Raw genomic sequence first — 26,704 nt, 5'->3', positions numbered from 1 at the left:
ACCTTTTAAAAATAGTCCCTTTTATTGAAATTATTTTAGGAATCAAAATGAAGCGATGTCACATTTCAAGCACAGATTATTTGTTACTTCACTTGCTAAATGTTTTCTGAGTGTCACCACATACCAAGTACAAAGACATGAAGCTCCAATCTCTACTTATATCTACCTAGTAGAGGAGACAGACAAGAAAATTAATTACAGCAATGCTGCTATAATTATAAGTGCAGGAGTAACAGAGAGATGCACAATATGTTAAAGAACAAGACAGCCAGAAACACCCAAGAAGAGGAAACATTTAAGCTGGGTCCTGAGGGAAACAGGAGTTGAGCAGGAAGCAGGAGGGGGCACTGGGAAGGACATGTCTTTGCACAAACTGACTGTGAGTCAAGGAGCTATAAACAGGAGGGGCCGCTGCAGGGAAGGGAAGATTTAGAGATGATGGGGATGAAGCTTGAAAGGTAAATTAGGTGCAAGATCATGTGATCAGTGGAGAGCTGTGAAAGATGGGGTGGGGAGGATGAGAAAATGGATGTGGCCACATGTGTCTTCTAGAAAAATGCCCTGGCATCAGCAGACACACTATACCAGAGTGCAGCCAACCAATGGCTCTGCGAAGAGATTGCAGAACTTAGCAAGATTATTTTCTTACCCACTTTAATCATATGTATACTATGTAAAAACATCACCCACACACCCACACCCACGGGTTCTACGGGACTAGGGTAACTAAAAAAAAAAAAAAAATCCTTTAATGTTATAACACCATTTTAGTCATAAAATAATCTTTAAAAAAACCACCTAGCACCAACCCACATAGACAAGCAGTGGCACCAGTGCCTTTCCGTAGAGGTCTAGGTTCCAAGGATATACCAAATAGTGATGCAGTTTTGAGAGACTTTATTCACTTTTTTTTTTGAGACAGTGAGAGCCTGTCTTCTCTTGGCTGGGTGCAGTGGCTCACACCTGTAATCCTAGCACTCTGGGAAGCCAAGGTGGGAGGATTGCTTGAGGGCTGGAATATAGTGGAGTCATCATAGGTCACTGCAACCTCAAACTCAAGTGATCCCCCTGCCTCAGCCGCCTGAGTAGCTGGGCCTACAGAAGTGTGCCACCATGCCCGGCTAATTCTTCTAATTTTTGTAGAGACGAGTTCTTGCTCTTGTTCAGGCTGGTCTCAAACTCCTGACCTCAAGCAATCCTCCTACCTTGGCTTCCTGGAGTGCTAGAATTACAGGCAGGAGCCACCACGACCAACCAAGAGAAGACTTTAAAAATACTTTTAAGCTTGGAGGGCTAAAAACAAAACAAAACAAAACAAACTTGCTTGAAAAAGCAGTCAGAGGCCCTCAGTCCTCACCTCCCACATGGGTTTAATTCCTTCTTTGAAGAGATGGAAGTCACTGTGGCCTGTCAGGTCCCCGGGACGCACCATATGGCTATAAAACCTCCAGAACTGCTCCACCTGCAGAGAGAAGTCCCCAGAGTATAAAAGATGTGTCTTCTTTTTCTTTGAATGTATCTAAATACATAAGATTTATTTAAGAACATAAGCATGGAGGCCACTGCTATAGGCTATCCTTTTCAGGGGACACATTTTCATTTGTGGCATTGTGTGGAAATTCAAGGGACACATTTTCATTTGTGGCATTGTGTGGAAAGGAGGACATGTTAGAGGAAAAGCATATCATAGTTCGATAAAAGAAAAATGTAACATTGGCAACACAAGAATAAACTCTTTGGGTGAGAAATGCTTGCCTCAGCTAGGAGCTTTAATTGGTAAAGCCATGTTAATATGTACTCTCCCACTGAAGCCGCAGGATAACAATCACATGCAGTAAGAGGACCAGTTTTTTGTATAATATAAACCTTTTAGTCTTGAGGCATATTAAGTGCCACACAGCCTCAGCCTGAATGCATTTTTTTTTGAACCAAATCACTTGCTTATCAAAGATTGTTTAACTGGAAAATAAAACATAGCATTAGCTAGAATGAAATACATTTTAGATCTGTGTAGTTACTGAGCATAAGTGATAGAACCAACCACATGTACTACTCTATATCATGGTGCTGTTGCTTAAGACCGGGACAGTCCAAAATAAAAAGGACTTAGCTTCTCATGGCTAAGGTTTAAGTCCTTCTTCTTAGCTAGAAAAATTATGTTTCTCCTTGCCCCTCCTTCATAATCCTGTTAGAAAACTAGACTTGTATTTTTCTATCAAATGTATGCTTATTTATATTCACCACAGGATTCCTGTTTCCCTTGTTAGTGTCTTAATGGGAGATATTATTTCCCTATTCACAGAGAACACCTACTAAGTACTGGCCAGCAAATAGCCACACTTTAGGAGAAAAGAGGAAACAGAAGAGTCTGCAGAGAAACAGCTGGTATTTGCCAACACACTGTGAGGAGGCTCTCAATCAACACACAGCAAGACACCATTAACTGTGTAGCTGAAAACGGGCTGAGCAGACAGAGTTTCAGGTCATATTTCTAGATGTGGGTAGCAACTGAGGAGAAATCTACCTTACACTGCATGAAACAGCTGTCCTTCAGTTCCTCGCCGGAACAGGAACTTGTGATGTATCTTTTGTGTTAGAAAGAAGCCAGGAACTAATGCCATTTGTAGGACTTCCACGCAGTGCCTCACCTCAGCAACTGTGAAGCTTAATTGCACATAGTGATTTGGGACATTAAGTGGTCATATGAACACAACGAGCAATAATCTAAACTTTATCTACCCTAACACAATTGAAAGAAACAAAGTACACCTACTAGGACCAGTGACTCACTGTGAATGAGGAACTGGAGGGGTGTGGTGGGGAGAAAGCACATAAACCACCCCCAGTTCCCCAGTCAACAATCGCTTTAACAGTTTGGTTTCCTCTGATCTTACAGCCAAACTACACAGTCTTATATCCAAACCATAAGAGAGATGAAATTAAGCAGCTTGAGAAATCTCACTGAACTCTGAAAGGTGGCTTTTGAAAGTTCTAACTAAAACCAAAAAATAAAAGAAATGGTCGAACTCAGAATACGAGGTGCTGAAAGGACCTGAGAAATCATCTCAACTACATTCTTCATCTTACAGTTGAGAAAATGGTTTCAGGGTTTGTTCCAGCCCAGAGAGTCAAGCACCAGAATAGATGAGCCTGTGATGCCCAAGACCAGTATTTTTTCTATTTCTATTTCAAGATACTGCCTCTTTAGTCACCTTGATTTTAAGTACTTTTAAATGTTGTTAAGATTAGGATTAAGAACCACTTGGGGCCAGGCGCGGTGGCTCATGCCTGTAATCCTAGCTCTCTGGGAGGCCGAGGCGGGCGGATTGTTTGAGCTCAGGAGTTAGAAACCAGCCTGAGCAAGAGCGAGACCCCGTCTCTACTAAAAATACAAAGAAATTAATCGGACAACTAAAAAATACAGAGAAAAAATTAGCTGGGCATGGTGGTGCATGCCTGTAGTCCCAGCTACTTGGGAGGCTGTGGCAGAAGGATTGCTTGAGCCCAGGAGTTTGAGGCTGCTGTGAGCTAGGCTAACGCTGCGGCACTCTAGCCTGGGCAACACAGTGAGACTCTGTCTCAAAAAAAAAAAAAAAAAAAGAACCACTGGGAAACACGGCTTTGAATCTGATAAAAGGATTCACATTGTAATTATTTCTCTGTGAGGAATTTAAAATTATGAGCCATTTCCTAATGCCTTGAATTACATGATAGCAGACTTTATACACTCTGTGACATGTCCAATGAGTACTGAAGAAGCCTTAACCCAAGATGGTGCTGATGATAAACCACGCAACTTAACCTATATGCCAAAAGAAAACAAAACAAAAACCCTCATTGCACAAGTTGAGTAAACTCATATATGCTTTGTTAGAAGGGGAAAAGAAAAATGCTAATTATGTAATTCATGATTACTCCAAAAAATTTAACAGAATCTGTTTTTTTAAATTAAAAAAGTGTCTTTTAAGAGATAGGGTCTCACTCTGTCACCTAGACTGGAGTGCAGTGGCATGATCAAAGCTCACTGCAGCCTTGAACACCTTGGGGGTTCAAGTGACCCTCCTCGCTCAGCCTCCCAAGTAGCTGGAACTACAGGCATGTGCCACCACACTCAGCTAATTTTTAATTTTTTTCTGTAGAGACATGGTCTCACTATGTTGCCCACGCTGGTCTAGAACTGGCCGTAAGCCATCCTTCTGCCTTGGCCTCCCAAAGTGCTGGCATTACAGGTGTGAGCCACCAACACGCAGCCATTAACAGAATCCTTAATGATACTCCCTTTATTAATGAACATGGGTGTGTAGATAAAAGAAAAAAAAATAAACAAATAAAAAGAAAACAAACTCCCCAGTCTAGTTCCTTGTCTGGTCCTCTGAGTGCTTAACCAGTTGTTCACAACATAATGATTGCCATTTTACCTGGAATGTCTAGCATTCCCACATAGCAAGCAATCAAAATTTCTGGGATGGATTGAGAAATGTTACAAATGCATGGATATTTCAAAAGTATAATTCTATTGTTCTTTGTCCCATGAATTCCTTTCTAATCAATTGTTCAAATTCTTTAAATTCAATCTTAAACCTATCTCTTCCAAGGCAGCTTTCCTCAAGTTGGAATCAATTCCTCTTTCTGGTGAACTCCAAGAGTACCCTAAGCCATGCCTTTCCCATAGCACCATTCACTGTCTAACCTCTGTCAGAAATTCCTGGGCATGTCTTATTTCCCTAAGAACAGGCTCTGTGCCTTAATTCCTTTTAGACCCCTCTTAGGGCCTTGAATTCATTTAACATTTCTTGAGCCAAATATGAACCAGTGCACAAGCTATTTGTAATATTTCAAAAAAGCCTAACCTTACCAGTGTTAAAAGCAACACAGGCCAACTAAACAAGATCTTTGCTTTGGAAAGAAATTGTATCAACACAGCATAGTAATGCTGATCTCACATTAACCAAATAATCTGATTACCAGTTAAATATGTATATCTGATTAATAACAAATGAAAAAATATAATTTGCCTACTAATCAACATTTAAAAAGTTGGAGGCTCTGGGCATGCATTTTGTGTACCGTATGGGCTTGGAATTAACTTTCACAGCCTACCTAACCTGAGTTTCAACACTGGCTCCCTCACTTAATCAAGTGAACTGTGAACGACTTGAGACTTCAGATCAGATACTTAACCCAAGTCTCATTTTACTCATTAGTAAAATATGGATAATATCACCAACCTCACAGGGCTATCATAATGATTGAGGGAAATTACACAAATAAAGTATCTGTTACTGTGTCCTTACTCTTCATTAATTTATTGTAATGTTTACTATTACAGCATTCTTTTCTAGTTTCTGCACTTTATTTTTTTGAGATAGGATCTTGCTTTGTTGACCAGGCTAGAAAGCAGTGGCAGCATCATAGCTCATTGCAACCCTCAAACTCCTGGGCTCAAGTGATCCTCCTGCCTCAGCCTCCTGAGTAGCTGGGACTACAGGCATGCACCACCATGCCTGGCTAATTTCTCTAATTTTTGCAGAGATGGGTCTCACTATGTTGTTCAGGCTGGACTCAAACTCCTGGGCTCAAGTGATCCTTTTGCCTTGGCCTCCCAAAGTGCTCGGATTACAGGTGTGAGCCATTGTGCCTGGCCAGTTTCTACATTTTAAACAGGACAAATGCCTCAATAATTTCAAGAAAATGACAAATCCTGCATTTGATTCTGCCCAGAGAGTGAATATACAGCACGTGGGAGGTACACAATAACCTCTGTTGAACAAGACTAGTGTTAGTTGCAGACAGTTTCTCAGGGTACACAAACCGAGACACCTGAGCAGGAGATGAGACAGAGCCTGGGCTCTCTGTACTGACAGTACTCACAAAGCAATTATTAGAGATTTCATTTTCTTCCTGGACACAGGAAAAAGATGCTATTTTATGTATAATCACTAATACAGCCAAGACCCTAATGGAGGGTTCGTTCTTAAATACAAAAGAAACTTTCAAACTTTACTTTCGACTTTACTGTCAAACTTCATGAGGAGAGACACGATGTGCTATAAAATTTTGTATCCTCCATAACACTCTGAACATAGTAAGGACTTCATAAATACCTACTTAAATAAGAAAATCAAACCTGTACTTTTGTATAATGCCCTTCTGATCAATTCCACAATTCTCATACTTGATACTTACATGTTAACTATCAATGTCTAGTGAGAAACCTAAGAATGAACAAACCTGATCTCAGGACTCAGGTCAGTCAATTAAGGAAACCATAATCTTAAATAGGTTACACCAAGAGGGTAAATAAACATTATGACACAAATACAGGCACAAATGTACTATCAAGGCACACTCCATTAAACCACTAGGTACTCACAGAGGCAAAGGTGCCAATCTGTTTGATATTCTGTTCGTAGCTCTGTGAGCTGGTAGGACGGCCAGGGGTTCTCCTGGAGTACCAGAAAGTGTAATTGTACTGAAGGGGATGCTCTGCTGGTCCAGGGACAACAGCCTGGGAAGTAAAGAATGTGTGTTAATCCTGGGCATTCATCACATGCTCTTGACACTGAGAGAACATTTTATAGTGTCAGTCCTTACCACCTCCACAATTAAAAAAGGATACAACTTCAATTACCTGCAATGTGTCCAAGATTCTGCTTACATAGTGTATTTCCTTAACGGTTAACTGATTCTAAATTCCCGTAACACTTTCTCTGTGTTCTTATGGCTTTTATAACTTTCTCCCTCATAGAGTAATAGGTATTTATGTTTGCATCTTATCTTAGCATATGCGCAGTCCAAGTACTGCCTCTTCTACAACACTCTTATCACTTACTGGCAAGTTGTTTAACCTGTTTGTGCCTCAGCTTCTTACCTGCAAAATGGGGAAAATAATAATAATAACCACCTCACAGGGCTGTTGAGAGGATCAAATGAATTAGTGGCTATTAAGTGCTTAGCACAGTGCCCAGCACAGAGCAAGTGCTCAGTAAATGTCAGCTATTATTATTATTATTACTACTATTAAATGTAAGCTCCTTGATCTATAGTTTCATTCCCCTTTGTGTCCTCTTAGCACCTAGCATAAAATGTTTACACTTGGAGAGTATTCAATATTGTGGAATAAATGAATTAATGATTCTTTGATATTTCAAGGAAAAAGCTGATCTTTCCTTCATTCTCTAAATTTTCTCTTTTTCATGTCCCTTTCAACTTAGATTATTACTGACTAAAGAATCTAAAATTTATAGGATTTGAAATACTCCACAGCAACTTATGAAGCAGCTAACAGCCTTGTTAAACTCCAGCATTAATCTCCCCCATCTCAAACAAGGAGAATGCCACAAGCAAGGAAGCACCTCAAGATCTTGTGGCAAGAGAAAAGTTCTAAGTCCCAAAATGAACTGCAGTGATTCCAAAATCTTTTTTTGACAACAAATTCAGATATTCCAAAACAGGATACCAGTAAGTTAATTTGGTATCTTCCAGATTAACAGATTCCACAAGATAACAAAGTCTCAAGTCCAAAGGAAACTACATCTGTGCAGTGCAAAACTCACCTTCCTTTTGGTGCTGTTCTGATTCTTGTCTCGTTCCGTTTTTTCCTTCTCACCATCTTTCTGTGTGCTGTTTTCTTCATTCTGATCATGGTCCCCACTGTCATCATCTTTCAAGCTAAATGGGAAGACAAAACAATACCACTCCATAACTAAGCTGATTCTTACTTACCTAACAAAGCCACCACAAACTACCAATGTAGCCAATCCAAAATCTCTCAAAATACAGGCCATGAGATGCATGTGAGATGAGAGACGGGCAAAGGAATGGAGGCAGGCAAAGTAGGAGAATTAAACAAAATGAAATACTCATCAGCTAACTTGTGAACTCTAGGAAGCACTGTTAGTTTTCTAATAAGCCACACAAAAATGCAGTTAAAGGGATTGTTTAAGGTAAACAGTTTAAGGGATTTTCTTTGCCAAAAATATAGTCAATAATGAGAAGAGTTTCTGGATTAAATAACTGCTTTGGCATTTCAAATGAAGGTTAAAAACTTACTTATCTATACGGCTACTTTTCCTTCTTACCATCTCTCCTATCCATCCCCACTGTCACTGCTGTAGTTCAGGCTCTCTTCTCCTGATATTTTGATCATTACAATAAATCCCTAAATGGTCTCCCTGACACAAATCTCTTACCCTCTAACCATCCTTCCACCAGCATTATCTTTCTAAATGCAAATTTGATCATTTAACTTCCATGCTTAAAACTTTCAACTGTCTCTCACCCTTTGATGCCCATCCTCTAAGATAAAGTACAATAAAATGTAAGATCCTTTAGAATCTGACTCCTGCCAGCCGGCATCCTCCTTCCCTCCTTCAGCAATCTCTGTTCCCACAACGGTCCCATCTGCAAACACTACTCCTTCAGCCTAAGGTGCCACTCCTCCATGTCTGTTTTTCCTACTAGATGGAGAGTTCCCGATGTTGATTCATCTTGGTCTCCTGCACCCAGGACAAGAAGATGCTGAATAAATGTTAAATGAAAAGGAAAAATAAGTGACTGAAAGAAGGAATGAACATGTTCTTGCTTCATAAACAGAGTCGAATGTACTTTATGGATTACCCTCTCAGGAGCAGTGAAACTGCCCCTAAGGTTTTCAGGTACACCTATAATTCACTGGATGCAGACAAAGAGATAAATGGAAAGTGAGTCCACCAAGATAATAAGAATGGCATTTATTCCAGAGCTGGACCATTAACACATCATAAATATTCTCCAAAATCATCTTTCTGGCCCCAATAACTGTATGTATAGTCAAATAGAGTTAGGCAATTCTCAAGAATGATACTAGAAATGCTCTAATTAGAGTTCACATATTATCCTACACACATACAGAAACATGTTGTAGAGTATTTTGTATTTGTAGTTTGTTTTTTGGCCCTAATTAGATCCTTGGGGACAGGCACCCCCAGTGCCTAGCATATAATAAGCACCCAAAAAATATTAGCGTGGATGAGCTAGTCTTATGTTGAGGCACCTGCTCTACACATTTCACAGCCCTAGCTGTAGGATATATAATCAAGGGTTCACACCCTGTGCCATGAACCTCCCGATCCCTACCCTGTAAAGACACAACTAGGAAGAGCACCTGACCTAAGGGCAGTATAGCATAGCCAAAAACCTATGTCTCAAAGAGGTGTTGCTGAAAAATATGAGCAGATTCTTCCCTGAGCATTTCATCCAGGAGACGAAAGATAACAGGTTCAGGAGCTGGGGCAGCCATATGGGCCCCATGCAAGAAAAGCCATAAGGGAACAAAGACAATGAGCAAAAGCAGAGAAGGCCAGTAAAGGGAAAGAGAAGAGAGCAGATGAGCAGAGAAAGTGGAAAGAAGAGTTCAATTTTGTTACTAATGCTACCATCTCCCTGGCTTAGCTCAGCCTCCCTGGACTTCTGGGAGACCATTATCTGTGCTTAGGATACCGCCCCCCCGGCCCCTTACACCACAGATGATTAATGGATCCCTTGTCACAGCAGAAAAAAAAGCCTCCCCCTTTATTAAACTTGAGTTGGCTTGGCTCCCTTTTCAAAATGAGCCTGTGTAGTATACAAGTCCCATGGATTAAAAATTACCAACATTTACCAAGCATCTACTGTGTGTATCAGCTACCACAGTACCAGAGTGCCTGTCCCCAAGGATCGAATGAAGGAGATAAAGTACATACATACACATGCCTCAGCATGGTGCAAGGGCCCCTGCTCTGCCCTCATGTCCCAACATCATCTCCTGCCTGGTTTCAACAAACTCCTTTCATGCTGTATCAACCTAATTGCAGTTCCCCAATTTCTCCCTTCTGTTATGCTCACGATGTGATCTCTCTTCAAGAAACCACTCTTTGTCTAGTTAATTTGTCCTTTAGGACTCGGATTGAGGGTCACTTTCTCTTGAAAACATTTCCTAATCTCTCCCAACCCAGGCTGAGTCAAGCTCCCCTCTTTTGAACTTTCCCATATAAATGTATGCATTTGTCCCAGCTATACTATCACAGTCAGTTTTTTTGGTATTCTGATCAAGCACATCTCACAGGTTCTTCTGCTTAGGCCCAAGACAGCTCCTAACTCTCTTCTCTAGGGCACATCCCAGATATGCAAACTATTTTCCTCTCTTCTTGGCTTTCACCCCGCCGACAACAGCGTTTGCGGTCCCCTGTCACTAGATCTTGGCTAAAGAGGGGCTCAGTCATCCGAGCATCTCCCATTTTTGCTAGCCCCAAGAAAAGTAATATTTAAGTTTCCTTCTATTCAGTGGCTTTGCTGCTGATCACTACTAGGAACCAGAGAAAGAATAAGAAAAATAATTACATGAGAGAAGAAACAATGTTACTGTGACCCCTGGACCACTTTCCACTTCCTTCTAAGACAGTAAATGGAAACCTTAATGGACTTTCATCTAGTGCTTTTATTTCTTGAGGGTGGAGCTAATCAAACACCCAGCCCTCTGAGACTACATTTGGGGCAAATCTTTCATATCCTATTTTCCAGGGGCTACTCTTCCCAACTTGAAGCTGGATCTGAGCCAAGATACAACTCAGACTGAAAAATCAGTGCTCCATAAACTCAGGCAGACAACTAGCATCTCTGAGGATATCCAGACTGAGTAGCACCTTAGTTACCAACCTTCTGCCCAGGTACTTCCCCACATTCTCTGAACGAGACCAATTCCTTAAGGGCAATAACTTGGTCCAATTCATCTTTATACTTCCAGCATCAGACAGTGGCATAAAACAAACCAGTTAATGAATGGATCTCTAAAGTCAAAGTGATGAGTGCCGAATAAGCAGTTCAGACAATAGTTAAGAATGGGCCAAAAGATAGATATAGAATAAAAAGAAAATGATAGAGAACAGGGACAAAATCAAGTATGGCATCTAGATCTGAAAACCAAGTTTATTACAGTTGGGACTACAGTTCTTGTGAAAGCATCTTAGGGTTTTACATGTCAATGGGGGACCTCCCGTCCCCCCAAAAGCAATTACAATCTTCAGTTACATTTAGAGAAGCAGAATCCACACAGTAAAGGAGGTGAGAGCTCCTTTTTAATCTGAGCTCACCAGATTACACTACTGTATATATAATAGTTAATAATTATTCTTTGGCCAGGGACTCAATGAAAAAAATGGAAAATAAAAAACAAACAAAAAATAGTTAATAAATAGAAGTATTAAAATGACCCAGGTTCTTGAATCATAGAAGACAGTTAAAAAAAAAAAAAATCACCCAGGTTATTTTTTGTCAAGAAGTGCTTGAACCAAGGTTAAACCACAGACCTGGGATGCCTCTTCCTGTTCTCTTAGGCAAGTTACTTAACCTTGGAGAGCCTCATTATCATTATCTATAAAAGGAGGTAACAAGAGCCACTTCACAGGGTTGTTAGAAAGAGAAGAAATAACTTATGAAAAGAACCTAGCAAGATGCCTGTGGAAGCCCGTTATTACCATTCTTACTGCAGACCCCCAAATGATTTGGGTAGGACTGAGCTGGATAACCCACGAAGCATCTTCTTAGGACGAAATTTGATTTGCTCAAATTAGTGGGGGAAGGGACAAGGGTTCCAGAGAGCTCCACCGAGGCAGGATTTAGATCTAGAGTTAGGTGTTGCAGGGTTTATGGTGGGGATGGGGGTGAGGGTGGAGGTGGGAGAAAGGGCTCATACAGAGATGGGCTCAACTAAGCAGCAGGATGGAGAAGGGGTCTGCCAAAGATTTTTCTGAAGGAGCAGAGACCTTTCAGCAACCAGAAAACCTTCCTGAGCTGCCTGGGGTGTTTCAAATCCAGTATCCCCTGAATTTGCACACCAGCACTCACTGTACTGGAAAAACCCCAATTTCCCATCAGTGGCACCAGGTCACAACCTAAACTAATAGTAATGCTACTTTACATTTATATCTCACTATTCAGCAATATGCACAAGTACCCTGAAGCACTGCCGAGTGTGATTTGATCCTTAGCACGCCGTGGTGCAGCAGCAGGGTACTATCCACTAATGTGGTTTGGACAACAGTGGCTTGGAGACTGGGTAACTTTTCTGCTGTGAAATAACTGGTAACTGGTGGGTCTAGGACTAGAAAGCCAGGTCTTCAGATGAGAAGACAGATTTACTAGACCACTAGAAAAGAGGTAAGAACATAATATACCTCAAGACACAATCCTTGGAGGGAAATAGTCAAGGATACTTTTGCATTTCCTTTCTGTACCTCCAAACTGTTTGATGGTGAAACTAGGAATCAGAGTGGGTACTTATAGAGTGCAGGAGGAGGCGACGACAAAGTACAGTGTGATGGAAGACTGGAACAGGAGGGGGAGGAAAAAGGATAGTAGGAAGAGTTTCAGGAAGAGGATGAGAATTCCGCAACTGAGCCCTCCACTGTACTGAGCGCAGCACCCACATTACCTCATTGCATCTTCACAACTCTTAAGACACAGGCTGTTACCGTCCCCACTATGCAGATGAGAAAACTGAGGCTCTGAGGTGGAGAAGTGACTTGCCCAAGTCACAGAGTAAATGTGTGACGAAAGTTGAATTCAGAGGCAGGGCGGCAAGGCTGCAGAAACAACCAAACCGCTGAGGTCTCCACCCCTCCACGTCGGCGGCAACCCGCACCCATAGGGGCGGGGCGTCCAAAAATTTCCTCCTTCCAAGCGGCACGGCCACCCGTCACCCGGACTCCGCCCTTCGCCCTTGGTCTGGACCCCCCCTGCCGTCTCCGGGACCCCTGCAACCATCGCTCCCCAGCCCCCTCCTCTCCGCGGCCCAAGCCGCGTCCGGCCCCCCCTCGAGCCCCGGAGGGAGGCCGGTACCGCCCTGGTTCGTGCCGCCCTGGCCCCACAGGGGGCAGGCGCGGGGAAACAGTTAGGGGAAGGGGTACCGGGGGGGCCGGCCATGCGCCACTCACGCGTCGAACTTGTTGTTCATCCTCTCGCTGCCGCTGTCTCCACAGTCTCACAGAGTGACTTCCGCTCCACCGGGTCCCTCCGCCTTGGGCCCGGCCACTTCCGGTTGCGCGGGGCGCTGCGGAACGTTGGCGCGCATGCCCGGTGGGGGCAGCTATCCCAGGACACCAGCCTAGGGCGGCTGCGCAGAGGCCTAGTCTCAATGTGCTGGGTAGCTGCGGGCCCTGGTTCTGTCCAGGTTCTTCGTCCCTGTGGGTCGCCCGCCGCCTAAGGGAGCGCGTCTTGGCCCCTTCCGCAGCGGCTCGGAAAACAAGGCAGCACCGCGTCGTTGACAGCACGGGCTCTGGACTCGCTGCTTGGTAAAAATCCCGACTCCACCTCCAGGGCTGGCCGCACCCTCCGGTTTCTCTCTCAACCTCTTCGAGGCTCTTTCCTTTCTGGCAGTGGCGCTACTATACTGTAGCACTGGCATACGTCATTTTATTGCTTCGCAGATACTGCGGTTTTAAAAATTGTGGCAACCGTGAGTGGAGCAAGTCTATCGGCGCCATTTTTCCAACAGCATGTGTCCACAGTGTTAACATCTGTAACACGTGTCTGTGTTACATTTTGGTAATTCTTGAAATATTTTAAACTTTTTCATTATTTTTGTATCTGTTATGATGATCTGTGATCAGTCATCTTTGATGTTACTATTGTAATTGTTTGTGGGCGCCCAAACTACAGCAATATAAGACAGTGAACTTAAGCCATAAATGTTGTGTGTGTTCTGACCATTCCCCTGAAGGACCATTCCCCATTCCTCTTCCTGTCCTGGGCCTCCCTATTCTCTGAGACACGACAATATTGATAATTAGGCCATATAATAATCCTACAATGGCCTCTAAGTGTTCAAGTGAAAGGAAGAGTCGCACCTCTCTCACTTTAAGTCAAAAGCTAGAAATGATTAAGCTCAGTGAGGAAGGCATGTCGAAAGCTGAGATAGGCCGAAAGCTAGGCCTCTTGCGCCAAACAGTTAGTCAAGTTGTGAATGCAAAGGAAAAGTTCTTGAAGGAAATTAAAAGTGCTACTCCAATGAACACACGAATGATAAGAAAGCGAAACAGCCTGATTGCTGATATGGAGAAAGTTTTAGTGGTCTGGATAGAAGATCAAACCAGCCACAACATTACCTTAAGCCAAAGCCTAATCCAAAGCAAGGCCCTAACTCTCTTCAATTCTATGAAGGCTGAGAGGGGTGAGGAGGCTGCGGAAGAAAAGTTTGAAGCTAGCAGAGGTTGGTTCATGAGATTTAAGGAAAGAAGCCGTTTCCATAACATAAATGTGCAAGGTGAAGCTGTAAGTACTAATGTAGATGTTGCAGCAAGTTATCCAGAAGCTCTGGCTAAGATAATTGACGAAGGTGGCTACACTAAACAACAGATTTTCAATGTAGACGAAACAGCCTTCTATTGGAAGAAGATGCCATCTAAGATTTTCACAGCTAGAGGGGAGAAGTCAATGCCTGGCTTCAAAGCTTCAAAGGACAGGCTGACTCTCTTGTTAGGGGCTAATGCAGCTGGTGACTTTAAGTTGAAGCCAATGCTCATTTACCATTCTGAAAATCCTAGAGCCCTTAAGAATTATGCTAAATCAACTCTACCTGTGCTCTATAAATGGAACAACAAAGCCCGGATGACAGCACATCTGTTTACAGCATGGTTCACTGAATATTTTAAGCCCACTGTTGAGACCTATTGCTCAGAAAAAAAAATTCCTTTCAAAATATTACTGCTCGTTGACAATGCACCTAGTCACCCAATAGCTCTGATGGAGATGTACAAGGAGATTAATGTTGTTTTCATGCCTGCCAGCACAACATCCATTCTGCAGCCCATGGATCAAGGAGTGATTTCAACTTTCAAGTCTTATTATTTAAGAAATACATTTCATAAGGCTATAGCTGCCATAGATAGTGATTCCTCAGCTGGATCTGGGCAAAGTAAATTGAAAACCTTCTGGAAAGGATTCACCATTCTAGATGCCATTAAGAATATTCGTGATTCATGGGAGGAGGTCAAAATGTCAACATTAACTGGAGTTTGGAAGAAGTTGATTCCAACCCTCAGGGATGACTTTGAGGGATTTAAGACTTCAGTGGAGGAAATATCTGCAGATGTGGCAGAAATAGCAAGAGAAGTAGAAGTAGAGCCTGAAGAAATGACTGAATTGCTGCAATCTCATGCTAGAACTTTAACACATGAGGAGTTGCTTCTTATGGATGAGCAAAGAAAGTGGTTTCTTGAGATGGAATCTACTCCTGGTGAAGATTCTGTGAACATTGTTGAAAGGACAACAAAGGAATTAGAATATTACATAAATTTAGTTGATAAAGCAGCAGCAGGGTTTGAGAGGATTGACTCCAATTTTGAAAGAAGTTCTGCTGTGGGTAAAATGCTGTCAAACAGCATTGCATGCTACAGAGAAATATTTCGTGAAAGGAAGAGTCAATCAATGCAGCAAACTTCATTGTTGTCTTGTTTTAAGAAATTGCCACAGCCACCCCAATCTTCAGCAACCACCACCCTGATCGGTGAGCAGCCATCAACATCGAGGCAAGACCCTCCGCCAGCAAAAAGATTACGACTCACTGAAGGCCCAGATGATCACTAACTTTTTTTTAGCAATAAAGTATTTTTTAATGAAGGTATTACCTTGTTTTTTTAGACATAATGCTATTGCACATTTACTAGGCTACAGTATAGTGTAAATATAACTTTTATAAAAAATTCATGTGACCTGCTTTATTGTGGTGGTCTGGAACCGACACTGCATTATCTCCAAAGTTTGCCTGAACCTACCTCTTCAGGTTGCTGTGTGGGTTCCATGAGACAGTGTCAGATTTGAGACACAGTAACTCACAGTAATGGTAGCTAGTGTTAATATTTGAGTGTGTCAGGAGCTACAGAGCTAATGTTCTGCCCTCGGAAGCTTTCAGAGAGGTTGAGAGACTTGTGCCAGGTGACAAAGCTGGTAAGGGGCTTACAGGAACCTGAGCTGGTCCCACTGTCATCAAATCGTCTCCTGGATCAAAGACCCCCTCCCCCCATAGGACCCTAGAGTCCCAACTGCTCTTTCTTTAAACACACTGCACATGCACACACACAGACACACTGGAGTAAATAAAATGAACCTGCTGGTGACTGAGCCCCAAAGCCAGCAATCCTGTAGTTCTGGGGTCCCTTTCCCCAGTGCCTGCCATTGTCAGGCTTTTGTGTGGCACTTTCACATTTTTGAATCACCGTTATCTGTACCTTTGATGCTGCAGTGAGGGCAGATAGGAACTGGTATCTGCCCGTATTTACAGGTGAGGAAACAGGCTCAAGGAGCGTAAGTGACTTGCCCAAGGTCGGCCCCGGTGACCAGCAGAACTCAGGCTCCAGCTGTCCTCTCAGAGCAGGGCCTTGCCTCTCCCCTAGGAGGACATCAGCTTGCTGTCTTATTTCCTGATAAGGAGGGCCAGCGGAGGCCAATCGAGGTCTCCTTGTTAATGCCAAGCTGCCCTGCCTGGCTTGTCTTTGTCTTAACCATCTTTGGGATCATTGTAAATACCCTGGCCTTTGGGAAGAAGGGTCCATTTTTCAGGCCATAGACTCTTTCTTAGAGCGTCTGAGATTGGGTCAGAGTTGGGAATTCTGGACTCCAAACTTTGTTTAAGCACCAGTCCCTCTTACTCTGCCATATGAAACATGAGGGGGTAGTGACCCCTGTTTGTCCATAATGCTGAGAGGAGCTCCTATCTTAACAATAAAAAAAGATAACAAAACTCAAATCTTTTGTAATCAATGGCAAAGAAAAAAAAATGCATGTGAGTGGAAAAACCACTGGTGCAGGTGAATACTGGGTGCTTACGGCACCCAGAAGGCAGGGGAGGGAGATGCCAGCTGGTGTGGGCTGCTGCCCTTTCAAGACAGTGCTGGCTGCTATGCTGCTCGCCTCTCCTGACTGCCCTCCTTTAGGGAGAACTTGTCAAAGGGGAGCCAGTGCCAAGCCTGAAGGGTTAGGACCTTGCCCAGTTAGTGGCATCATAGAAAACAGAGTCCTTCGGGCTTTGAAATGATGGGAGTTGATAAAGCTTTGCTGAAGGGAGGGGAGTTCGCTAACGGGAGTTGTTAGTGTCAGGATGAGCTAGGCAATGCCACGTGGGTGCTGACCTTAACAACGTACCCTAACCACAGCCCATCCCCAGCCACTCCAGGACTCCAGCTCTGTCTCTTTATTTCTCTGGCTTTTCTCAGGGCTGTTTGGCTCCCACAGTCAGGAAGGACACTTCCCAAAGAGCACGGTCACGACCTCAGCAGTGTTACCCACGTAGATGACTCCCACATGCCCAGCAGCAATTGGTTGGCTCACTCTGACGAGGGTAGGTAGGGGCGAGGATCTCCAGGGAATGGCAGGATGGGCACCTGATTGTAGTGGGCCATGAGGAAGATGCCCGTAGTGCCACAGACGAAGAGTGAGAGCATGGCCAGGAAGCAGACACGATCCAGCACTCGGCCCACCAGGAACCACTCCTCATTTCCCTGATGGTGGGAAGCAGGATGTGGGATGACCAGCAGTGGCACCAAGCCTGCCCTGGATCCCTCCACCATCCTTGGGCTTCCAGCAGGCCTCCGTTCTCCATTTCCTTGGCCCTTCTTACCTACATCCAGGCCCCAATTGGTGGCTTCTTCCATGGTCCCCTGGCCCACCCTTCCATGTTCTGGGCTCCACTTTTTCCATCCCACTGCCCCATCTTGGCCCCCCCACTCACCCTGCCCCCTTCACAGGTCCAAGCCCAGGTACTTGCCCCACCCCACCCCACCCCAACACAGCTTACACTGTCAAAGTGACTCTGCTGGTGCCGGGCGCGGGCAATGAGGTTGCAGGCTTGCACACAGGCCTGGATGGCTGGGGCCGCCTGCTTCAGGCTGCTGCAGAACTCCTGACTCTGTCCAGTCTCTGGACCTTTCTCTGATGTTGACAGAGGTAAGGTTTGGGAGTAGAATGGAGGAGAAACAGGCAGACAAAGTGGTCTTTCCTTAAGGGCTCCAGCCCCCATCTCCCTGATCTAGACGCTCACCCAATACTCATCTGCTGTGCCTGGCTCCCCATCTGGGGTCCCTGGAGAGGAGTGTCTCCAGTGTCACACACACTGTGCCTCACCTAGCATCTCCAGCGCTGCCCTCGCCAGCCCATGATGCTGCCGCTGCTGGAAGAGGAGTTCACTGCGAGGCAGGCAGAGGGTCACCTCCTCTCCAGTTGTGATCGACCACCCCGAGGAAGAGCCATTCTGTAGCTGGGGTGGGGCGTCCTGCACAGCCGCCGGTGCCAGGAGGCGAACGTGCATCCGCAGCAGCTGGGGCAAGAGCCGCAGGAACACCTAGAGAGAACAATACGTGGTTCTGGGTGGCTGAGCGTGGGCAACTGGCTGAGAAGCTGCAGGCTGTCATGAAGGGCTCGTGCTGCCAGGGCCCTGGAGGCAGCACATTGGGTCAGTGACTTGGCCCTGCCACAGCTTGGCTGTTCAGTTCTTTTTTTTTTTTTTTTTTTTGAGACAGAGTCTGGTTCTGTTGCCTGGGCTAGAGTGCCGTGGCGTCAGCCTAGCTCACAGCAACCTCAAACTCCCGGGCTCAAGCAATCCTACTGCCTCAGCCTCCCGAGTAGCTGGGACTACAGGCATGTGCCACCATGCTTGGCTAATTTTTTCTATATATTTTTAGTTGTCCAGATAATTTCTTTCTAATTTTAGTAGAGATGGGGGTCTCGCTCTTGCTCAGGCTGGTCTCGAACTCCTGAGCTCAAACGATCCTCCGGCCTCGGCCTCCCAGAGTGCTAGGATTATAGGCGTGAGCCACCGCGCCCGGCCAGCTGTTCAGTTCTGAACATGAAGCCTGGGCCCCTAAATTTTTGTGCACGTCAGAATCACCGAGGCGCTTGTTACAAATCCACCGATTCCTGTTCCCCACCCCCTTGCTATTCTGGCCTACGGTGCCTGGTGTGAGCCGGGGAATCTGCATTAGTAACAAGGGCCGCATATGACTACTCCAGGTGGGCTGCACATGACACAGACTCTGGAATCCGACTGCTCAGGCAAAATCCTGCTGCCTCCATTTGCTAGCTGTGTGACCTTGGGCAAGCTACTTAACCTCTCTGTGCCTCAGTTTCCTCATCTGTGAAATGAAGATGATAATAATACCAAGTTGATAGGGGTTTTATGAAGATTAAATAAATTAATATTTGCTTTTTTGGTTTTTTTTTTCCTTTGGAGACAGGGTCTTGCTCCATCACCCAGGCTGGAGTACACTGGTGTGATCACAGTTCTCTGTATCCTCAAACCCCTGGGCTCAAGCAATCCTCCTGCCTCAGCCTCCTGAGTAGCTGGGACTATAGGCACGCATCACCACACCTGGCTAATTTTGTTTTATTTTTGTAGAGACAGGGTCTCACTGTTCCCCAGGCTGGCCTCGGACTCCTGGGCTCAAGCGATCCTCTCATCTTAGTCTCCCAGAGTGCTGGGATTACAGGCCTGAGCCACTGCATCTGGCCACTAAGTTAATATTTGTAACGTCCCTGGCACCTAGTAAGCACTCAGTGTTATTATTAATCCACTTTGGCACATGCTTCAAGATACACACAGAACAGGTTTGTGGCTGAATGCAGCAGGTGAGGACTGCGGCCAGGGATGGGCACAGAGGGACGCACGAGGGGTAGCAGGATGCTGGAGCGGGCAGGGAGGGGCCTTGCCTTGCGGACCCCTCGGGCCATGGAGTGTGTGTGTGGGGACCGCAAGGACACGTTGAGCACCACCACAGCGTTCACGACGATCAGGATAGTCACCACCAGGAGGAAGGTCAGGTACCTGTTGGGGTGGGTGGGCAGGGGACTGGGGTGGCCCTTAGGCACCTATACCCAGATGCCACCCCTACCCTTAGCAGCTGTTCCCCTCAGGTCCCCTGCAGTGAGGATGGTGAGGTGGGAGAGGGCAGGAGAGTGGTGCCAGAAGGCCCCAAGCAGGGAGGGTAGGAGGGCGGGCTGGCCTCACTTGCTGATGAGCGGCACTGCCTGGGACGTCTCGGGCACCTTCTTGGCCACAAGGAAGAGGAAGACAGTCTGGGCCAGGAGCACATTGATGGCGACAGTACACTTCTGGCCCCCGGCTGCCAATGATCGGGAGATACTCAGAGCAGGTCTGCACCTCCCCCCACCCACAGAGGAACCTCCTCACCCCAGAAGGAGCCCACTGCCCCTGTCCTGGGTCGTGGTGCCACCTTATGCCCTGGGCAGGGCCTGCCCTGGCCTCCCGGGTGTCCCCTGTGCTGCTGGATGGGGGACGGCTCCCCTCCCGAGGCTCCAGTTACCCTTGGCAGGAAGGAAGTAGATGAGGATGGCGACAGAGGAGATGAGCACGCAGGGGGCAATGATGTTGATGACGTAGAAGAGGGGCTTGCGCTGGATGAGCAGGGAGAACACCACCTTCTGCGGGCCCGCTGCCTCAGCCGGTGCCGCCGCGTCCCGCAGCATCCTGGCCGGCCGGTGCCGGATGGCCCACTCCCCGTTCTCTGTGGGCGGCGTGGGGAGTGCGTGCTGGGCAGACCCCTGCAGCCCACGTGAGCCCGCTGTGGGGGCGGCATGGACCTTAAGGAGCAGGGGCAGGGGCAGCCTCCAGGGAGAGAAGTGAGGTGGGAGATTGGACACTTGATCCCTTCCTCCAAAATGGGGGTCATTATCACAGGAAAACTAGGAACTTTCTTGGGCCATTTAAAACGCTTATTTCATGGTTTACCCTAGTTTTCATTTTGAGTTACATGGGAGGGGCATGACCTTGGTCTGGCCTGGCCCCCACAGCGGGTGGGGGTTACCTGTGAAGGCCTCGGGGTCGATGAAAATCCACTCGATGGTCTGACCGTCCTCCCGGCTCAGCTGCAGGTCGATCTCACTGGTGCTGTAGGTCTGGGACCTGGGGGCGCCAAGGGAGAGGCCGGATGGGAGTGTGGGTGGGCCTGCCAGGAGGTCACAGAGATGCCGTCTGAAGGCAACTGTGGGCAGTTTTGCCTTGAAAAATGCAGCCCACGCTTCTGAGTTCCCCGTAAAACCCCAGTGGTGAGATTCGGGGGTGCGGGGGCTCTCTGGGGTTGGAGAAGTTTGAGTTGAAGGGCTGGGAGGCTGCGGCTCAGTGCCCTGCCTGGCCGGAGGGCCCGGATCAGCCCACCGGGCAGCAGGGGTGACGGTTACAAAGTACGTGCCTACTGAAAGATGACCCTTCGTCCGCTTATTGAAGGCATCTGCCTGCCAGGTTTCCTCGTAGAAAGACTGCTTTTCTAAAACACAGGAAAACCCTCACCCAGGCCCCCTTCCCACATTTATGCACGAGGAGGTTGACCTGGAGGCCCCCGGGGTGCAGACAGGCTGCACTAGGATCTTGGCCAGGCCTGCCCCTCACAGACAGCCCCGCCTCCCCTGGGCCTGTAGTGTGCAGTGGTTTTGTGTGCATGCAGGCGTGCATGCTGTGTGCATGTGTGTGCCTTCTCACCCGCACACCCGAGATGTTACTTCTCCCCTTGGGGCACATGGCAGGGAAACTGAGGCAGTGAAGGGGTATGCGTGGGGGGCCTGGGGCTTAGCAGGGAGAGCTTGGGCACCTTTAGGTGTGGCCTGAGATGGGCACAGCGGCCCAGGAGAGGTGGCCCAGGCCCCGGGCCTCTAGGTGCTGCCAGAGCTGAGGCCAGAATCCTCGAGTCCCCCACCCCTGCCCAGGCCCCTCTTGGGGCAGCCACCCCACACACGGCCTCACTGGAAGACAAGGGAGCAGTTCTGCCAGTCGAAGGGGAAGTAGGTGACTGAGATGGAGCAGGAGGAGCGGAAAATGGCGGGCGGCAGCCAGTAGATGCAGCCATCAGGGGACACGAGCACATTGCAGTAGAGGGCCACCTCGAAGACGCCGTCCACACTGCACAGGCCAGGCCACCCGGCTTAGATGCAGACCCCGCAGCCCCAGACCAGCCCTCTGCCCCGCTGCTGACTGGTCCCCACCTGGAACCACTACATGCCCCCAGCAGTCTCCCTGCCACCCCCACCACCCTGCCAGGCTCCCTCAGGCCCCACCTCCGAGCCTCTGCTTCTCTTTCTGCTGCTTTCTTTAATAATAATAACAAAAGTGATAATAACAGCGACTAACGTCTGTTAATCTCTTGCAACATGCCAGGCCCTGAGTGAAGCACTTTTCATGCCTGTCTTGTTGACCCCTGCCAGCTTCTCTAGGAACCGTCAGTGGCCCCATGTTACAGGGAGGGGGGAAGCCCCACCCAGGTGGCCCAGACCAGAGGGGAGGGAGCCAGGTGCAGGGTCAGAGCTGTACCCCGGGCCCTGACCCTGGCACCTGCTCTGTCTGGTCTTCCCACCCCTCTGGCGCCTGGTCTGCACCCTCTGCTCATCTTTCTCTTTTCCCACAGCTGCTTTCCCCTCGTCCTCCTGGGCCCTGACCCTGTGTCCTTTGTCCTCCCCACCTGTGTCCCCTCCTCACTTGTTCTCCAGCACGATGTCTGGCCGCCACACCATGGTGGATGGCACCCTCAGCACCCACAGGCCTTCGTAGTCTTGTGGGTCCCAGCGCAGGCGGTAGTCGCACCACTGCTGCAGGGGCAGGGGTGGTTCTAGGCCTCCGCTCTCTGCGCTGTGCCCCCAGGCATGAGAGTCCAGCCCAGGGAGGACAAAAGGGGCAGGGAGGGGCAGGCAGCTCTAAGGAGGCCTTAGGACCCAGGGTGGGGGCCCCGATAGAAGGAGGGTGGCAGGGTTGCTTCTTACCATCTCTATCCAGACATTGGTGGTGAGGGCCTCCTCTCGCTCATTCTAGGGGTGCAGAATGGAGAGCTCAGCCCCTCATGACTTGTCCTCCCCTGAGAATCTGTCCCCATAGGCCACTGATGGGGCCAAGCAGCTCCCCGCAAACCGTGGGAGTTTTCCAGACCCCCAGCCTGTCTCCTGCAGGTCCAGACCCTCCTCCACCTCCCTCCTGGCTGCTAGAGCTGGCCCTGTCTCTCCCCAGCAGGTCCAAGAGGCCCAGCACGCCTCCTCCCTTCTGCAGCTCACCAGGGAGATGAGGTTGGTGAGGGTGAGCTTCAGGCTGACATTGACCACATCCGAGTCGCGCTCGGCAGGCCGCAGGTGGGGGTCGTAGTCACGCATCAGGTCTGCAAGCAGGCGTTCCTCCTGGTTCCGGCCCTGCACCCCTGTAACAGACAGGGGCAGGAGCTTTGAGGCAGACAGAGGGGTAAGGCCATGGGAGTGCGAAGTGGAGACTCAGAGAGCTGGGCTTGGGCAGGCCCCTATAGCCCTCCAGCCTCCCTGTCCCCCGAGGCCTTGGACTCCCGCTCTGGGCCTCCCAGGCCCCAATTCCCCTGTGTCCTACCCAGGCAGCTGGCCAGCAGTGTCAGGAGAAGCAGCAGCCCCTGGCCCCCATGCATGGTGCCTCAACTCTCTGCAGTGACAGGGTGTGATGACTGCTCTCCTGGTCTGGGGTAGAGAGAGATGGGCTCTGGGTGTCATATAACAGCCTGCACTCCCGCCCCGGCCTGCCCGGCCCAGCCCCACCAGCTGTCTGACCACAGCATTGTCAGCTGTTCCAGGATGGACACAATGCTGGGCTCAGGTTACCTGGGCCAAGGAAGGGAGAGGGGGCCCCAGCAGAGACGGTCCACCCTCCATCCCCACTCTCAGACTCGGTTGTCCCAGCTCGGTTTTCTAGCTGGGGGACTAAGGACACGGCTAGGGACAGCTGGGTATGGGAGAGAAGGCAGGTCGCTGAGGAACTTGACCCAGGCTCCAGAGGGGCTGATACCCTCTCGCTCCTCCTGCTCCCACCAGGGAGTCAGATCTGGGCAGGGGAGAAGGCTGTTGGGTCGGCATGTTTTGTGCTTGGGTTTCTCTGTGATGTGGCTGAGGGCCCCAAACCTCTCCCACCAGCCTGACATCTCCTGGGTCACTCCATGGGGCCATGACATTGAAGGTGAGTGCCTAGGACAAAGAAGCATTATGCCCCGCAGACTTTGACACCTTCACACAAATTAGGGTGCCAGTTCTGGGTCCTCTCATGCCCTGAGACAGGGGACACAGACCTGGTAAGCTCTGAAGTAAGGAGAAAGATCTGGAACTTGGGGCTCTTGGGACTAAGACAGCCCCTGAATAGAGGCTCCTCGGTATTTATTAAATCATCCAACAGACCGATGGAGTCCCCAGCGTATGGCAGGCACAGTACAAGGCCAGGGAGACCCAGGGTGAGGCTGAGCTTCCCATGGGAACTCCCAGTCCAGTGAGGCAGGTGGACAAGCGTTGAGGCTGCACCCCAGAGTTAGATTAGGGGACGCAGAGGGAAGGGGGGGCTGGAAGTGAGCCCTTCCCACTTTGTGGTTTGTGGTGGGCAAAGGCTGGGGCTGAGGCTGATCCGGGAGCCGAGGGTCTCGCTGCCAGCTGTGGCCAAGGGCTCAGGTCTCCTGCCTTCCGGCCACCTACCCAAAGCAGACGGGTCAGTGTGTCTCAGGACGTGGGCAAGACAAAAATCTCGGGTTCTCATACGTGCCACGCACCCTTGAAGCTGCCTCCCGGAGCTGGAGGGAAGCGCCCGCTCCCCCACAGCGAATGGTGTCTGCAGCATCTCCACGTGCGCCAGGAAGCTGGCGGTCAGCCGAGGCACTCTGTCCTCGCAGGCCCAAAGGTGGTTGGCTCAGCACCCGGCCCCCTGCAGCGGGGCCTCAGGTTCCTCCTGTCCTGGCCAGGACTTCACGGGGTGCGGGGAGGGGACGGTAGTGGTATACCTGCCTCCCCCAGTCGTCTCTGGCGTTGCCTCCTCTTCCGCTGAGTTACTCTGGGGTGGCTGCTCTGCCATCCTTTTCTTCAGTCCTGCTCGGGCCCCCACTCTGTTTTCTTTGGCACCCCCACCCCAAAGCATCACCCTCGTGAGCATCTCTCGGTGCGGCCCCCTCTCCCTGGAGTTCCCACAGCCGATGTCTCCTCCTCCCCTCAGAGACTCCCTGCCTCGAGGCCTTGCCCTCTGTGCCCGCCCCCGGGACTCAGTTCCCTCACCCTTTGCGCAGAGCAGGCTCTTTCTACCTCACCAGTCCCCTCCGAGCCCACACTTTGCCAGAGATCATGAATGGCTTCTGTGTCAGGAAGCGATGCCAGTCAGTGGACATCCGTACCCCCGTTCCCCACCCCACCCCAGGCTGAGGCTTTCCCATCTCTGACTTCGCTCCCCACAGGTGTGGCTGGGAAAGGACGATCACAGAGACCGATTTCCCCTCTGGGGTGAGTTACGCTGCCTCTCCATGTGTGCAGATGTGCACTCCTGTTTCCTCCCGTCTCTGCCCGGGAGAGAGACCGGAGAAGCCTCCAGGAGGGTGAGTCATCTGTGAGGAGTCGCCTGAGGACGAAAGCCAACGTGCCACAGAGGCAGGGCTGAGCAGGTGGAGCCTGGGTCCCTGGTAGCTTTGTCGGACAGCTGAGCCGATGCAGCCACCTCCGCTTTGATATTCTTACTATGTGAGAAAAAGGAAACCTTGTTTGTTTAAGCTGTGGTTCATTGGGTTTTCTGTTCCTTGCAGCCCAACACATTCCTAACTGATTTGTCACCCATCAAAAGAGGGTGGGTAGCACTGCTGGTCTGGAGAGAGTGTAGGAACCCCCTTTGGCTTTGCAGGAAGCTGTCCCTGTGAGTGTGACCTCCTGGGGAGGGAAGGAGATGGAGTCCCATGTCAACCAGAGTGGACCAATGGTGGGTGCTGTTGGTGGAAACCGCTGTGACCCTGAGAGCCTGAACAAGAGGAATGCTTGGTCGTGCGTGGCATTTCGGGCTTGTCGTGTCTGGAAGGTCCACAGCCACCTGAGCAAGGCGCCATGCAGTTGAGGACCCGCCCCGCGGGTGGCCTAAAACCCGCTGCCAACAGCGCCACCGAGTGGCAGAGAGAAGCGAAGACCACGGCTCAGGATTCAAGCACCCCCTCATCTCTGCCTGAGACCCAGCCCCTCCCTGAGTGGGTGGACACCTTTCCCTGGGAAGTTCTGGACTTTCGGCTCATCTGACAGGTGGGAGTTCAACCTGGCTTTCCTAATCAGAGGGGAAAATGAAAGATTCGTACCTTGAATTTGTGGACAGTTCATACTGGAAGGCAGAAGTAACAAGGTCAATTTTGGTTTTAAATACATGTAAAAATTAAAAATCTCACCTTCTATATATCTGAGCTAAGGAGGTCACCGATGTCCTCTGAGGGAAATGGGCTGATCTGTGAAGACCCCAAGCCTGTATGTCAAGGAGGTGAATAACTAGGCCGGGCGCGGTGGCTCACGCCTGTAATCCTAGCACTCTGGGAGGCCGAGGCAGGCGGATTGTTTGAGCTCAGGAGTTCGAAACCAGCCTGAGCAAGAGCGAGACCCTGTCTCTACTAAAAATAGAAAGAAATTAATCGGACAGCTAAAAATATATACAAAAAAAAAAAAAAATTAGCCGGGCATGGTGGCGCATGCCTGTAGTCCCAGCTACTCGGGAGGCTGAGGCAGTAGGATTGCTTGAGCCCAGGAGTTTGAGGTTGCTGTGAGCTAGGCTGACGCCATGGCACTCACTCTATCCCAGGCAAAAGAATGAGACTCTATCTCAAAAAAAAAAAAAAAAGAAGGTGAATAACTGGGCCCTCTGTGGCCTGTTCTTATCCGCTCAGTCACATGCAGGAGACCCCCAGAGAGACCCAGC

General features: G+C 48.6%; 2 protein-coding genes across 6 annotated transcripts in view; both read right to left on the bottom strand.

Annotated features, from left to right (window-relative positions):
* Positions 1-13,104, bottom strand: part of EIF4E2 (eukaryotic translation initiation factor 4E family member 2) — a 29,735-nt gene extending 16,631 nt beyond the window's left edge. For 2 of the 4 annotated variants that reach the window (XM_012659338.1, XM_012659340.1), the window contains exons 1-4: positions 12,951-13,102; positions 7,557-7,671; positions 6,374-6,508; positions 1,358-1,462 (exon numbers count right to left, since the gene is read on the bottom strand). In XM_012659338.1, the coding sequence (XP_012514792.1) occupies positions 1,358-1,462; positions 6,374-6,508; positions 7,557-7,671; positions 12,951-12,970 (375 nt within the window). In that variant the 5' untranslated portion in view covers positions 12,971-13,102. Of the gene's footprint in view, positions 1-1,357; positions 1,463-6,373; positions 6,509-7,556; positions 7,672-12,950 lie in introns of all 4 variants that reach the window. The other 2 variants (XM_012659337.1, XM_012659341.1) reach the window with 2 other exon arrangements.
* Positions 13,105-16,730: 3,626 nt separating this feature from the next.
* On the bottom strand, positions 16,731-23,450 carry CHRNG (cholinergic receptor, nicotinic, gamma (muscle)). Of its 2 annotated transcripts, XM_012659334.1 has the most exons (12): positions 23,375-23,450; positions 23,056-23,195; positions 22,771-22,815; positions 22,490-22,599; positions 21,761-21,916; positions 20,829-20,926; positions 20,328-20,528; positions 20,012-20,126; positions 19,714-19,828; positions 18,133-18,349; positions 17,807-17,940; positions 16,731-17,510 (listed from the first exon to the last, which is right to left on the bottom strand). In XM_012659334.1, the coding sequence occupies exons 1-12, from the start codon at positions 23,427-23,429 to the stop codon at positions 17,337-17,339; spliced, it is 1,560 nt and encodes a 519-aa protein (XP_012514788.1). In that variant the 5' UTR covers positions 23,430-23,450; the 3' UTR covers positions 16,731-17,336. The 2 variants fall into 2 exon arrangements, with proteins under 2 accessions (XP_012514788.1, XP_012514789.1); XM_012659335.1 differs by lacking the exon at positions 21,761-21,916 and having other exon boundaries at positions 17,337-17,510; positions 23,375-23,429.
* Between the last annotated feature and the right edge of the window lie 3,254 nt (positions 23,451-26,704).

This window comes from Propithecus coquereli, unplaced genomic scaffold, assembly GCF_000956105.1.
Source record: "Propithecus coquereli isolate 6110/MARCELLA unplaced genomic scaffold, Pcoq_1.0 Scaffold605, whole genome shotgun sequence".
In the NCBI taxonomy this organism is placed as follows: domain Eukaryota; kingdom Metazoa; phylum Chordata; class Mammalia; order Primates; family Indriidae; genus Propithecus; species Propithecus coquereli.
Note: the sequence above shows the minus strand (reverse complement) of the source record. Positions and strands in the feature narration are given on the sequence as shown.

Excerpts from the sequence above, each read along its gene's own strand:
- CHRNG (XM_012659334.1), bottom strand. The coding sequence starts at position 23,429 with ATGCATGGGGGCCAGGGGCTGCTGCTTCTCCTGACACTGCTGGCCAGC. Across the intron at positions 22,600-22,770 it reads CCAATGTCTGGATAGAGATG|CAGTGGTGCGACTACCGCCT; the intron begins GTAAGAAGCAAC and ends CTGCCCCTGCAG. Across the intron at positions 18,350-19,713 it reads TGGCCCGAGGGGTCCGCAAG|GTGTTCCTGCGGCTCTTGCC; the intron begins GCAAGGCCCCTC and ends TGTTCTCTCTAG.